This window comes from Trachypithecus francoisi, unplaced genomic scaffold (genome assembly GCF_009764315.1).
Source record: "Trachypithecus francoisi isolate TF-2019V2 unplaced genomic scaffold, Tfra_2.0 Lachesis_group17, whole genome shotgun sequence".
NCBI lineage: Eukaryota > Metazoa > Chordata > Mammalia > Primates > Cercopithecidae > Trachypithecus > Trachypithecus francoisi.
The window spans coordinates 93,151,876-93,168,082 of record NW_022681462.1 but is presented as its reverse complement, the minus strand read 5'-3'; the positions used below and the strand labels follow the sequence as shown (position 1 = coordinate 93,168,082).

Here is a 16,207-nt window from a genome sequence, read left to right as displayed (position 1 = left end):
AAAAAGGAGTCTAGAACGATTTCTCATCTAATCCACATGAGAAATTCATATATACACATATGTGTGTATGTGTGTGTGTAGAAGAGTACATTTATCAAAAGTAAAAATTGTGTATGTGTCACTGTGTGTGTCTGTGTGTGTGTGTCTATGGGAGTGTGTGTGTGGTAGAGTGTGTGTGTGAGCGTGTGTGTGTGAGTGCATGTGTGAGAGAGTGTATGAGTGTGTGTGTTAGAGGCAAGGTCTTGCTATACTGCCCAGGTTGGAGTGCAGTGGGCTATTCACATTACAGCCTTGAACTCTTGGGCTCTAGGGATCTTCCCACCTCAGCAACAGAGAAAGACATGTGCCACCATGCCATGCCTGGCTTTTAATTCTATATTGACCATGTTGCTTCTGAGGTGCCCATGAGACATCTTGATACAGATGCCCAATAGTAGGTCCAAGAAGAAGAAAAAACTTGTGCCAAAGTACATACACTTGGTTGATGATGATATTTGAGAATTGTCAGCACACATATCGTAGAACAATATTTGGGGAGAGGGACCTAAATGGGTCACAACTGCAGACTCTCCTCTAGTAATAACAGCAGCACGCTGGGCAATAGCAATAATTAAGGGACAAGGCCAAACAACATGAGCCCCAGGACGAGACTACAATGAATGGCTAACACCTTAAATAATATCACAGAAGCCGAAAAAGAACTACAAGAAAGAAACAGTGAATAGTGTCAAAAAGCAAGGATGTTAAACCACAAATGAAGGGAACATGACATTAAGAGGCAGACTGAGGTGGGCTATCAGACTTACTGAGTGTAGTCTCAGTGGGGCAGTGGGAGTCACCAGGCTGTGGGGAAATGAGGAGTAAACAAAAAGCAGAGTGGCTATTTCTGAGCTGAACTGTGACAGAAATAAAAAGCAAAAAAAAAAAAAAAAAAAGCAGCAGCAGCCAAGGAGAATGTGGCTCTATATTTTATTTATAAAATGTGAGGGATGTGAATTTTATGCCTACAAAAAGGGGAGGGGCAGAGAGAGTAGACTCAGTATAGAAGGGGAGGTAAAAGAAACAAGCCAGAGAAAACAGATGGCTGAGAAAGCCAATCTAAGCAGGTGGGACTGTGGAATCTAGAGCAAGGTAAGGAAAGAAAGTGGTTCTGACCAAAAGAGGAGAGCCCTCTTCCTCAGGAAAAGCTGGAAGGAACAAGTGCAAATGGAATGGAGTTCTCAAATTTTCAAATAAAATTCAAAGCCAAATCATGTTCTGAGACTGATGAGGGAAGTGGTGGGGTAAAAGGAGTAGAGGAGAAGGGGGATACGGGGCAGCAATGTAATGCCAAGAAAAAATGCCAGGCAATAATAAAGGCACACTCATAGCCCTTCAAAGACCTAGGGAAGAACAACTGAAGATAAAGTGAAGGAAGAAGAAATGCATTTCAGTTGGAAAGAGTGGTCCAAATAAATATAAGGGGGGAATAGTAGAGGGAGGTACAGTATGAGGCAAAACATGGGGGCTCTCGCAGTACTTCAACACATACATGTTTTTTTTAACTTAATGCCAACTAAGAAAAACAAAGTTCAAGTCTGAAAGAATACACCTACCTTTATAACAAGTTAAAAAATAAAACTCTATCTCAAATGAATTCTCAGAAAGCATTAAGAAAACTTGATGCATACAGCACAGTCTTGTGCAAGTGATAGTCTGAACATACAGTACATCAGCAATTTGGAATATACTCACCAATTTTGTGATCCAAACTAGTATTTTTAATATCAGCTTTATATCTGTTGCCTTCCCAAATACTTACTGAAGTATAAATGTTTTAAAACGAAGTTACTGACACTTTAACTGAAAGTAGGCTCTAACGCAACTTACAGAACAATATCATATACCCTAAGCCCTTGCCAGATAAAATTCACCACAATAAACATTTTCCTAAACCAACAAACAAGTTTTGCTAAAGGCACTAAGGAAAAAGAAGTCCCACATCAATTAAATCTCTAAAAATGAAAAAGATAAAACTATGTCAGATATCACTTTGATCACAGCATAACCCACATGAAACATCAATACCTAACATGAAGCAAAAAAAAAAGCCTCTAAGTGTTTTAAAATAAATGAAAGAATGAGAGAAAGGATACAAGCCAAGTGAAGTCCTCCAAAATCATCTTACTTTCTTTATAATTATCCCTTATTACTCAAAAAGAGAATTCAAGATGTCCAGGCATTATTGCTAGGTGATTTACAAATTTAAGTTTCAGAAAGCTCTGTAGGTTTTCCCTTTAATACACTTTATGGTTTAGAGCAGTTTCAGGTTTGCCACAAAATTGAGCTAAAAGTACAATTTCCGTATACCTCCTGCCCCAACCTCTAACCACACAACGTCTCCCACTATCAATACCCCCACCAGAGCCCATGAACCTGCACTGACACATCATCATCACCCAAAGTCCACGGTTTATATTCGGGTTCACTCTTAGTGCTGTACATTCCAAGTGTTTTGACGACTGCACAGTGACACATATGCACCATTATAGTATCCAGTGAAGAAGAGTTTCACTGCCCTAAAACTCCTCTGTGCCCTGTCCGTTCATTCCTCCATCTCCCTTAGCCCCTTGTAAGCCCTGATCTTTTCACTGACTCCATAGTGTTGGCTTTCCCAAAAGTCATGTGGTTGGAATCATACAGTATGCAGCCTTTTCAGATTAGCTTCCTTCACTACGTAATAGGCATTTCAGGTTCCTCCATGTCTTCCATGGTTTGATAGTTCATTTTTTAGAGCTGAGTAAATATTCCATTGTGGGTATACCACAATTTATCAGTTCACCTACTAAAGGACATCTTGAATCTTCAGTGCTAACAAATGTATTGCTCAAATGCAGGACGTTACTAATAACTTGTGGGTGGGGGGAGCAATGTGGGGAAAGGGGATTCATGGGAACTCTCTGTACTTCCTATTCAATTTTTCTGCAAACCTGAAATTCCTCTAAAAAATAAAGTCTATAAATAAATAACAAAATAGTTAATTGTAAAAAAAAACCACAGATTATTTTGCATTCCATTGTGGCATTTTTTTCTGTTACTAATTTTTTGAAACTGAATAATGTTTGAAATTTGGGTTACAAAATATTTAAACACCAAAAATTGAGGAATCATTAAAGATCTTTCAAAATTCATGATACTGGTTGCCCAGCACTTTTTACTGACATGAGAAATTTTTAAATTCACATTCCTAGCTCAACTGACAAAACTACCTAGAAATAAGTTTTTTTAATGTATAAATACTCACACAAACCAAACACACTTTTCTCCTTATTCTCAAAGAGCTTTATCTAGAAGTTCAACTAGGAAACTACAAAATGTTCAAACAAAACATGTCCATCTAACAAAATCATTTTTCTTGTTAGCCAGAGATAACAGTAGAACACATATATTTACCAAACTCTTATAGGTCATACGGTACCACTGAAGTCTTAAAAAAATGTCTAGGTTCATGTTACAACAACCTACGTCTAGTTGATCATTATTTTTTTTTTTTTACAGTTTTTTAAATACAGATTCTATTTTAAAAGATTATACAGGGACCCAGATTTTGTCTGGCTCTGCCACTGTGTGTCCCTGTGCAAGACGTTCATTCTTTCTGTGGACTTTATTTATAAAATACAGAATTAAAGTAATTGAATTAGCTTATTTCCAGAGATTCACTTCATTGTGTTATCTCTTCAGATTCTACACATTTTCAAAAGTGCATCTTCACACACTTAGGATGTCAATCACAAATGTTCTTGGCCATCACCCAAAGAGTTTAGTCTAGAATATTCCCAACAGTTCAGTAAATAATTCATCTTCAATGCTATGAATATTATAAATAGGAATTAGGTTAAGCAGAAATTCAAGAAGTCTATCATATGGAAACACATGGGCCATGCTAGATATACTAAGTAGAAATTCATTTTATTTATTTATTTTTAAGATTTTAAAAAAACTTGTCATTGACTTGAAGCTCAACTAAGTAGAAATTTAAACAAGGGAGTATATATTACCTCCCATGGTACTGCTGCTCACCAGACCTGCCGGATTCACCTTTCCTGTCAAATCAAAGGCTGATGGTAGGACAGGCAGTAAAAAGTCAAGACTGAACATGGAAGAAAGAAATTGTTGTCTGCTGGCTAGAACCAACCTCAAGGGAAAATCAACGTACAGAAAAGGCAGGCAATAGGTCTGAGTCATAAAGTCTATTAGCTGAGGAGTCAAGATTAGTATTCAGTACCCTAAGGTTCAGTATAATCCTCATCTCTCTCTTCCAGATCCTTCTCTAATGCAGCTGTTTGGCATCTCTGTAAGTGTCTAAGAACTGAGAGAAATTAGGCATGAACTTCAGGAAAACATTAGGAACGACTTCAAACAGGGTTCCTGAAAGGCAAAATTACAATCAACTGCATTACTGCAATAAAACAGCGGATTAACCAAGCATTTGTAAGTAGACATGATCTTTTAAATTATATGGTGTTAAGTCTATGAAAAACATATAGAAAACAAGGGACAATATGTACCACATTTTGCAACATAGGTTTTAACGTTACTTGTATGCACCTGCTCTGTAAGAATCCAAAATAAAAGCCACACAACGTTCTAATGCACAGGATAACTAAGAAATAAATATTCAATTCATCTCTTGCAATTATATACATGACTCCTGCACTGCTGTCAGCCCCCACTCCATGTACTGAATCCTAAGGATCCCAGGCAGTTCCACTAGCATTACTGAGTAGTAGCTGCCATTTCCCCTCACCTGCAGGGCATAATACTCTATTTCCTCTGCTCTGGTCTGATACCAGTCCATAACCTTCTCCACCGTAAGCTGGGTTGTCCTGAACCTTAGTAACTCAGGCTGTGCGGCATACAAGAATTCACTTTCATCTTGGAGATTCGGCTCAACAACCATTCTGTGAAGCACAAAAGGACCAATTAATAACTGACTAGAATGTTGGAAAAACATATAATTTTGTGAAAGACAGGGACAGAGATGGGGAGAGAGTAGGTTACAGAGACAGGGAGCACACATGTATGTGGTTTGTGCATCTTATCACATGCACACGCACCCTGACAAGATAAATGAGACTTTTTTGGATGCTTAATTTATTTTCTCCCAGTTTTCCCGATTTAAAAAATCAGAAGGCATAATACATCAAAACAGCTATGCCACAAATCAATCAAATAAGTATTAACAAAATCGAAAATCGCCGAGGGAGGCTTTTACAAAATATACACAGCTGGGTGCTTACCACACCGCTCAATCAAAATCACCTGTGCTGGCCAGCCAGGCCTAGTTTAGGAAAATATCCCCCAGTGATTCCAATTTGAATTTGAATTAAGAAATCTTGTTTTCGATGTTCATAAAAATAAGAAGAAATACACTTTATTTATGTTGATAATATACCTCTACTAGGTGCCAGCAACTTAGTATTGTACTGACATTTGCACAGTGCAGGACTACTCTATACCATTCCCTATCAAATGTGAAAAAAAGACACCACATCTTGGAGGAACCTACACAGGGCTAACCTCGCGGGGATCGCAGACTATGAGGAGTTTTCAATGAGAATGATCATGGCCAATTGCCTTCCATGGTTAAGGACAAAAAAAAAATAATAGAAATCAACTAACTAAGAGATATCAGATGGGCATATGTAAAAATACTATGTTCCATTAGGGATAGTCATTCATTTAAAGCAAGCTGGTAGTACACGACTGGTGCTACAATGGTTCTTATTGTAAGGCAATGAGCTTTGGAGGCAGAATAGAATCAGACATACAAGTCCATCATTGAAAGCTGTGAAACCTGCAAATTCCTTCACTAAAACTAGTCTAAGATCTCCTTTATCCCTATTTATTCCTTTTATTCCTTTTATTCAATGGGGAAAAACACTATACAAGAAAGTTGTGAAAATTCAAAATAACAGAGCACTGCCTGACACAAAGGAAGTGCTTAATTTTATTTACTGTTATTTTTGTTAAAATTATTAGCAGAAACACAGCCTGTAAACTTTGGGACATTTTATCCACATGCCTTAGACAACCTACTTTGCTTATACCTGCACTACAATAAAACCTCCCTATATACGGAATGGTCCTTCACTGACTAGTCTCACAGTGTTGTTAACATTCTTCCAGGGATTTTCCCCCAGCTCTGCCACACGAAGCACATCACTCACTCTTCCTGGCATCTCTTACATCTGCTCTATTTTTGCAGGGAAAAGGGGCCAACAGTAACGTTGAGTTCATCTGATACCTCTTTCAGTTCTGTGTATTTATTTCCTCTTCAGCACCCTTTGATAGAACTGATCGCTCCCCCTTCTGGAAATGCCCTTTGCCCCTTGCCAGTCTGCCGTCACGCTGTGAAACATTCCTCCCTCTGGCTGCCCCTTTTCAGTCACCTTTGCTACAGCATCCTCCTCTCTCCCAGCATGAGCACCAGCAACGAACGACACAGGCTTTTAGCCCAGCTCTCTTCTTGCTTTCCACTCTCCCCAGTCTCCCCTTCAACTCTACACTATCAATTACCACAGACATTACAACAGCAACAGTACATTTTATAAACCTTTAGGTGTTTAACTTCATATCTGACTGTGATTTTAACTGATACAGAAATCTATAGCAAAAAAAAAAAAAATATTCTCCTCCAAAAGTTTCAAAGGATTGCTCTATTGTTTTCTAGTTTCTAGTGTTTTTCCTGAGGTGCCTGAGGTCATTCTGATCCTTAACTCCTTTTATGTAACATGCCTTTCTCTTCACAAGACTGTATCCCTAATATTCTGGAAAGTCATGGTGTTATGCTGTAATGTAACAGGCATTTCTGAGGATGCATAATCTTCAATTCAAAGCAATAGGCTTGAATTATTTCTTATAATTTCCTCCCCTCTATTACCCAGGACATCTCTTTCATCTATAACTTGAGTATTAGACTTGTTTTTTTAAATATCTGCTCTCTTATTTTCTAGTTATGTATTTTTAACCTAATTTCTAGGAAAGTTTCTTGCTTTTATCTTCCAACTCTTCTAATTTTTATGTACCAACTATCACATTTTTAATGTCCTAAATTTCTCTTAATTCTGTTTCTATTTTATACAATGACACTGATATTTCACAAATACAGTATTTTCTCTTATCTCCAGGTAATATTAATGATAATTTTTGAAGTTTTCTTTGTGTATGTGGTATCACTTTCTTTCAGTTTCAGTTTCTGTATGTTTTGCCCTTCTTGTTCATTTGTTCTTCCTGCTGGAGTCTAACCTCAGATATCCAGGAAGCTCTGCAGGGGTAGCAGAACCTGTTCATTTGCTGGCTTCATTATGACCTTGTGGTACACTAACCTTTGAGGACCATATCTCAGTATCTAGAAACTTCTTTTCAGAGGTTACTCATTCCTCCAGAAAAGAACTCTCTAAACTTCTACTTGGGGAATATGCCTGCATCTAGGAGCAGGGAGTGGGAAGGAAACCAGAGTTTGGACGTGCAGGTCATACATTTTCTAAATGCCCACATTTTCAAACCAAAAACTCAACTCCTCCTATGCCGTGCCTAATATCCAGTAATTTAAAGGTTTTCTAGCTCAATTTAGAGGCCCTCTGCCTCAATGCATGAGTCAAAAAATAAAATAAAATAAACCTCTTGTCTCACATGAAAAACAAAAAACAAAAAGGAAGGAGAGAGAGTGAAGGAGTATTTACCCAACTTTGAGGAGTAGGGCATAAAGAGATTCCAACATCCCTCATGTGAATTGCCAGCCCCACGCCGACTCCCACCCTCTTCTGCAGTACTGGATGTCTACACATTCTGAGGCTTCCCAAAGTTAAATCTGACTAGAATAAAAATTAAAACTAATCAACAACAAAACTGCATACATACCATAATTACAACTATAAAAAAATTAATATCCCTATATGTGAAAGACTGAAAGGGAATAACACAAAATGAAAACAGTTGTTGTAATAAGCATCATTTTGTAACATAATTCTTTTGTAGCACTTAATTTTTCCATTAAAAAATTTTAACATAACTGAGTCAAAGGAGGTTTTTAAAACTTCACTCAAACTTTCTAAATTAGGGAGTGTCATCAAGTAAGGTTTCATTGGTCAGACACCACTTTGCTAGGGCCATCAGTTTACCCATCCCACAGAGAAACCAAGATGCCTCCTGCAGGCTCATACTGACCTGCAAGCCAGCTCCTCGCACCAGTCCTTAGCTCGGTGTTTATGTTCATGCCAAGGAACGATCATCAGGGAGTCACCGGTAAAACTTAAATTAAAAAAAATAAGCGTTTAAAATGCACATTAGCCCAATGACTTAGCCACACAAGGAGTATAATGCAAATAGCATCTCTATAACGTTAATCTCTAAGACTCGTGCTCATAGTATTTTAAGTGGTACAGGACACATATTATATATACTATGTAAATGGGAAATACCATATTGCTAAATCATAAAATGGCTCAAAAAGAAAAATTGCAAATAAAAAATTTGGCAAGTAATTAAAGGATGGTATGGGTAAGTTTTCATTCACATATTCTAAAAAACTCATGAAGAGCCTGCAGTGCATGTTGTTAAAACCAACATAAATGTTCGTCTGCCCCAACAGCTTACAATCCAGGGCAGTGCTGTTCAACACAACTTCCTGTGATCACAGAAATGCTTTGCATCTGTGCTATCCAGCACAGTAACCACCAGCTATGTAAATGCTTACTGGTTATAAGCAATTAAAACATGGTTACTGACATTAGGAAAGTGATTTTTAGTTTAATTTTAATTAAGTTAAATGTAAATAGCCACATGTGGCCAGTGGCTACCATATTAGATAGCACAGACCTAGAAGACAGGTACTAGCAAGAGTAAAGGAATGATTCTGCAGGTTGAAAAGTGTCACTGAAAACAGAAAGAAAATCTAGGCCTGGTAAGGTGGTTCACGCCTGTAATTCCAACACTTCAGGAAGCCAAGAAGAGAGGACTGCTTGAGTCCAGGAGTTCAAGGCTAGCCTAGGCAACATAGTGAGACCTCATTTCTACAAAAAATTTAAAAATTATCCAGGTGTGGTGGTGGCACGCCTGTCGTCCCAGTGTCCCAATCATTCAGAAAGCTGATGTAGAAGGATGGCTTGAGCCCTACTGAAAGGTCGAGACTGTAGTAAGCCATGATCAAGAAAGAAAATCTACAGGAGGCAACTATAAGGCCTGATTGAATATAATTAAGAATAAATTTAGGCCGGGCGTGGTGGCTCACGCCTGTAATCCCAGCACTTTGGGAGGCTGAGGCGGGTGGATCACGAGGTCAGGAGATCGAGACCATCCTGGCTAACATAGTGAAACTCCGTTTCTACTAAAAATACAAAAATTAGCCGGGCGTGGAGGTGGGTGCCTCCCAGCTACTCGGGAGGCTGAGGGAGGAGAACGGCGTGAACCTGGGAGGCAGAGCTTGCAGTGAGCCAAGATCGCGCCACTGCACTCCAGCCTGGGCGACAGAGCGAGACTCCATCTCAAAAAAAAAAAAAAAGAATAAATTTAAACGGAAAAGCAAGGTAAACATAGTATGGTAATAGAGCAGAACAACATTCCACAAGTCAGGACACCTGAGAAACAGTAACAAATCTGTCTCTCCATGAGCTAGGCACTCTCTGGCATGTGACTCGCTAAAATGAAAGGCTTCAAACATTCTCTCTAAAGTTCCTTTTAGCTTTAACATCCATGAGTCTATGAAAACAACTAAATCATTCTGAATTAAAAATAAAGACAAAAATTGTTAAAACAAACTTCAATTGCCTTGCTTTATAGTTCAATAAAACATTTTCTCTAATATTTCTGAATATCAACAGTAGCATTTTCCTAAAATTTATCATAACCCCAGAAAAAGGATTCTACTTTCTTATATTATTAGGTTATACAACATGCTTTGCACAAGAAACACTTCATAAACGTTTGAAAATTATGTTGGTGAAGAGATTGATCTTCAAGTAAAAAGTAATAAGAAACCACTGGAGGGTTTTAAAGCAGAAGAGGGAAGCTAATAAGGTCTGGGAAGGGGCAGTGATGATTCATCAATCAATAGCATCACCCTTGCAGTTATTATTATTGGAGCAAATTATCCAAAGTCAAGGTTCCCCGTTAGATATACAAAATAAGATATTTATTATATCGTATATCTAAAATACAGATTTCCAGTTAGCATGTAATATCCTAGCAAACTATGTACCAGAGATAGGTTTTTGAAGGTGTGTGAGTCCATAATTTTAAATCATACAAATGATGATTTAGAATGGATGCCACAACCATACTATTCCATTTGTCACCAAATAAAAAACCATTTTATTTGCTTCCATATCAATAACTAATATTTTATCACAGATTACTGAAAAGTAAAAAAGATAACATCTGGATACAAGGATGATGATGATGACAGTCTTCTCATATAAGAATAAATTATAGGCCGGGCGCGGTGGCTCAAGACTGTAATCCCAGCACTTTGGGAGGCCGAGACGGGCGGATCACGAGGTCAGGAGATCGAGACCATCCTGGCTAACACGGTGAAACCCCATCTCTACTAAAAAATCCAAAAAACTAGCCGGGCGAGGTGGCGGGCGCCTGTAGTCCCAGTCGGGAGGCTGAGGCAGGAGAATAGCGTGAACCCGGGAGGCGGAGCTTGCAGTGAGCTGAGATCTGGCCACTGCACTCCAGCCTGGGCGACAGAGCAAGACTCCGTCTCAAAAAAAAAAAAAAAAAAAAAAAAGAATAAATTATAGCAATGAATTGAAGAATGAGGAGAAAATACATAAACCTAGCAAGCTATTATGACCTTTCTAATTAAAGCAGACATGGTTCCTTATGCTACATAAAACGTTTTCTAAAATAATTTTAGAAAAATCTATCACAAGTTGAGATTTGTATTTTCTATTCAAAGTATATATTAGATGCAAGAGTTATTAGGATCCCTCAGCAAAATAATACTTATTTGGTATGTAGACATTAGTAAGTTGTAAAACGGTTTATTCACTGAACAGAAATAAGAAAACAGATATATATATATATATTTTTAACCAAAACACATTTTCACATTTGCTGTATTTTCAAGGTACAGCACAATCAGTCTGTTTCTAAATTTGCTGATCACCACTGATATGATTATGATGATGACAACGATTATAATAATAGCATTACTATTACTATTACTACTACTGCTGCTGCTGTATCAGCAATGATCAGTGACAACAATAATCTCTAGCACTGATTGATCTCCTACTATGGACTAGACACAACACAATGCTGTTAACATAAAATGTCTCAGCCGGGCGCGGTGGCTCAAGCCTGTAATCCCAGCACTTTGGGAGGCCGAGACGGGCAGATCACGAGGTCAGGAGATCGAGACCATCCTGGCTAACATGGTGAAACCCCGTCTCTACTAAAAATACAAAAAACCAGCCGGGCGAGGTGGCGGGCGCCTGTAGTCCCAGCTACTCCGGAGGCTGAGGCAGGAGAATGGTGTAAACCCGGGAGGCGGAGCTTGCAGTGAGCTGAGATCCGGCCACTGCACTCCAGCCTGGGCGACAGAGCAAGACTCCGTCTCAAAAAAAAAAAAAAAAAAAAGATAAACTTAAACTAAGATATATAACTAATACATTACTAGTCCAATATCTACAGAATATGGTTTAACCTTAGGTTTGATCACTCATGTTCACGTAAAAACAAAAAAACCCTTCTTGTTGCTCTTTTTCTTCCGGGATGTTTCTACAAAATAATATATTTTAAACCAAATTTTAGGCATATAAAGTACTAATAAAATCACCATAAGTTCTTTATTTTGCTTCAAATGATAACATTTGAGAAATAAACAGGATCTTCTCTCCAGCCAACATAAAAACTCCTTAAAGTCAGGATTCTTGTTTATTTTGTCTAGTGCTATATCCTCAGGACCCAAAATAGTACCTGGCATTTAGCAGACTCAAAAAACCATATGTAGGTTTCATTAATTGACAACACAACAAAATAATTTTAAGGTGATCTCAGGGATATCACAAAAATTTAAGATTGTAATATAGCAATAGAAGGGGATAGTTTGTTCATAAAAAAATGGATATGTCAAGGGGGTATGTTTATACAGAATCTACAGGTCTAAGAGTGAGAACAACAATGCTTTCCTAATACATATTATTAAACTGATGGAAGGGCAAGCTACACTAGTAGTAATGGTATACATCTACTAACTGGATAGTTGGATATCTCATTATATCTCAGTTAATAAAAAAAAAAAAGACAAGAATACATGTTACCCTAAATGTCATCATTCTTTACATTTCAAATTAATTATTGGTTCTGTTCTTACCTTTTGAAAACTGCCCAAATTTTAGCTACTTATTCTTTCATTAGGTAAGCAGAATGACAGAATGTTTAATAGAATTCAGAGAAAACCCTTTTCATAGATTCTATTCACAATTCAAATATTAGACATTAAGCCAATTACTAAATGGGTTAGGCAAAATTGTAGCTTGAAAAAAACCTAGAAATCATACTGTTCCTCCTATAGAACTATAGAAACTTTGGGTAAGTATAAAACTTACACTTGAATCTCAAGTTCTATAAACATGAAACTGCATTTACATATACTTTATTTCATCTCAGTTTTCTATTTTTCCCCTGCTTGGGAAGTCTTAAGATTTAAATACATCGTATCCACTAAAAAAAAAAGGATTATATGGTAAACTCAAATTATCTCTTTACAAAATAATGGCTGCTTTTGCTTAATTTTAGGATTCTTTATATTAGAACCCTATTCATTGTTTTATTTCAAACAATAAACTATGCTGGCTTTCATTTGACGGTAACATTTATCTGTCAGCAGGAAGGGAATGAATATAACAAGTTCTATTATATCCAACAATTTTCCCACCAATTATTTCTCAAACTAAGTATAAATGTTTTATTTCAAAGAAACTTCTGGAAGAATAAACTTTCAAAAAGTTCTTTTATTCATGTTCTATGCCTTGGAAACAAAAGGTTAAATAGTGTATTACTTGTAATTGCCACCTTTTATGCATTGGCTTTAAAATGTGGAGTTACATTTATTTCTATTATTTAGCAGAGAATAAAACGTTCTGGCAAATAAAGAATAAAAATAATAATAACTGGGACCTACATGTATAACTACACTGTGGTTACCATCACTGAACAAGTCAAATTGATCTGAAACTCAATGGGAAACCAATTTAAAAGTTAGTAATCACTCATAACACCAAGCTGGAAAAAAAAAAGGCTGTCTAAAGGCATTATTCAGAGTTCTCTTCTGGACCAATGGGATTCAAATTCATTTATAAATAACTTAGAAAACAGAGCAGAAACTGAGAAGATATTTTGAAACTTACTAGTATTCTCAGAGGCTGGCAACGTGTAAAAGAGAGACAAGAGTGAAAACAACAGCACTCTAGGATTTGGATTTGCCTCTTCCCACCACCAGCTTAATCTCTGGGACCCAGCTGCCTCATCTACTTAGTAAATACCACAATACTGCCTGCTCAAATGAAAATGAGACTAAAGCAAAGATTTTCTTGAATTCTAATCCACACTACTTAAGAGTATGCTCTTAGAGAAGTCTAACCTCTGGGTTAGAATTGCGAGTCAACCTTTCATAGCTATAGAACCTTGATGGAGTTACTCAAACTGCCTGTCCCTCACCTTCCTCACTAGTGAAAACGGGATAATAACAGTATTTAGCTCATTTGGATTAGAAGAAAATCAGATTCGTTAGTACATAAAAGGCCCCTAGAAGAGTACCTGGCATACAGTAAATGTTATAAAAACATTAATACCAGCAAGAAGATTTTTCACAGTAATGAATACAATATATATATGACTCTGGTTGACATTTCAAGATCTACTTTATGATAAATAATAGCATCATATTAATAATTGTATCAATGATTACATTTCCAAATACCTAACAACTGTGATAACCTCCACTTATACCATTCTGAGTAAAATGGCAATTAACAGTAATATGAAAATGTGATGAGTTGATTTTATGAAGTAGAAACAAGCATCCATTTCCAAAAGGCATTGTCTCTGTCCCAAATGCTTCAAACCAAGTTTTAAAATTAGTTTTTAACCATGAGCAAAGGACAATTTGATTATAAATGAGAACTAGTTTGGAAAATCATTAAAGTACAAGAGAAAGCCACAAACTTCAATGAGAAGTATTAAAGAATTTCCCAGGGCCAGGCCTGGTGGCTCACACCTATAATCCCAGCATTTTGGGAGGCACAGAGAAGGGAAGATTACTTGACCCCAGGAGTTTGAGACCAGACTGGGCAACAGAGCAAGACCTCATCTCTTCAAGAAAAAGCATAAGAAAAAAAAAAAAAAAGACTAGCAAGGATGTAGGGGAAGGTGTCACAGGCCTGTAGTCCCAGTTACTTGGGAGGCTGAGGTGGGAGGGTCACTTGAACCCAGGAAGTGAAGGCTGCAATGAGCTGTGATTGTAATACTGCATTCCAGCCTGGGTGACAGAGAGAGACTGTCTCAAAAAAATAAATTAGTTAAGTAATTTCCCAAAAAGTCAGTTATATAACTGAGAAAGGCTGCTCGATACAAGGTGATTAATGTCAACAAAACAAGAGAGACAAACAAAACAGATAACTAGAGAAAACAGATGACAAGAGAGACAACAAAACAGATTACTAGAGAAGTCACTGGTATGAAAACTGACCGTCACCAGTATCACTTGCCTCGGGCAGATTACCCTAATTTTGAACAAGAGACACTGAAGGTCCTCAGAACAATGACAGATGCCTATGCTCATTACAGAGAAAGTCACCAGGAAAGAAATCCTCAAGCATAATTTCAATGGCCTTGTACTTTATCAAGAATAAGCTAAAATGACCCGCATCAAAAAGTCTCCCAAATAAAACACTTAGGTAATAAGTTTTACATTCTGAATTGGGTGTTATATACATAAAATATTTATAAATATATTGGTTTTATTTTTCATTTATTTTTGGTATGATGTTCATATTTGCAGTATTACACTGATGAAAAATAGGGACTTGACTTAAAATTGATTACAACTTTCATTTATAGTAATTAACTAACCTATAGGCTCGAGGTTGCTAGTATTCCATTCAGTGAGGGAGAATATATATTAAATGTAGTAACACAGAAAGATCTGAGATCTGAGTCAACCAAGGATTGATGAGAATAATCCTCATACAGGGGAGGCCCAAAAGTACCTATCTACAACTACCAAATGGGAAGAAATATGAGAGCAATCTAATAAATTCCACTCCCTATTCTGTTACTTAGACTGACACAGAACCAGTGGAGAGAAAAATAGAGACCCTTATTTCACATTACATGAAGACAAGCAGACCCTGACAAATAGCCTTTAGACTATTAATGACACCAGAAAAACCACTTTCAGAACAAAGATAAAAATATAAGACATTTAAATTTATCAACTACAAAACTACTGAAAAGTACCAAAATATTCAAGAACTGTATTAGCGTTCATTATAAAACCTAATCCTATGTGAGTATGTAGTGCTAATGGATTTTGAACAAAAGGATTAGAGAGGAAAGAATACTTTTAAATGTCCTTTTCATTCATCTTACTAAAAAAAGCACAGATTATGCCTATGCAGACCCCAAACCAAAGGAAGACTGATTTCTTCATAGCCACCCTTTAGAATCCCCGTATGTTCTTGCCTCTAAACTGTGCTGAATGGACATTTCGCACACTATTTATAAAACCATTCAACTCTGCCCAGCCTATGTATAATACTTATACAGTACTTAACTATCTGCAAGCACAAATATAAATTCTAAGCAATCACATATGTAAACTCGGCAGCCCTGAGAGATACACAATATTATCTTCCCCATTTTACAGGAGAGGAGACACAGGCACAGAAACACTAAGCAACTTGTCCACGGTCAAATAGCTAAGCTGCAACTTGAATTTGAACCCAGGCAGTCTGGTTCCAGAGTCTATGCTCTCAGCTACTATGATATTTTACTTATTTGAATCCCGCCTTTTCCAGCTCAAATTCCAGCTTCCCAAAGATGTTACGGCAGCCATTCCAGTCCAGATTGGTTTCTTTTTGTTCTAAATCCTCACTATTTATCTGGACAACCATATGGCATTTAATCTTTTGATAGTGTATAAGTGGTATACTTCTCA

At 37.1% G+C, this 16,207-nt stretch overlaps 1 protein-coding gene across 2 annotated transcripts in view; it reads right to left on the bottom strand.

The window, feature by feature from the left end:
* The window catches only part of NBAS (NBAS subunit of NRZ tethering complex), a 426,675-nt gene that overhangs the window by 253,659 nt on the left and 156,809 nt on the right, over positions 1-16,207 (bottom strand). For both annotated transcript variants that reach the window (XM_033176517.1, XM_033176518.1), the window contains 2 exons: positions 8,209-8,292; positions 4,787-4,940 (listed from right to left, as the gene is read on the bottom strand). In XM_033176517.1, the coding sequence (XP_033032408.1) occupies positions 4,787-4,940; positions 8,209-8,292 (238 nt within the window). The remainder of the gene's footprint in view (positions 1-4,786; positions 4,941-8,208; positions 8,293-16,207) is intronic.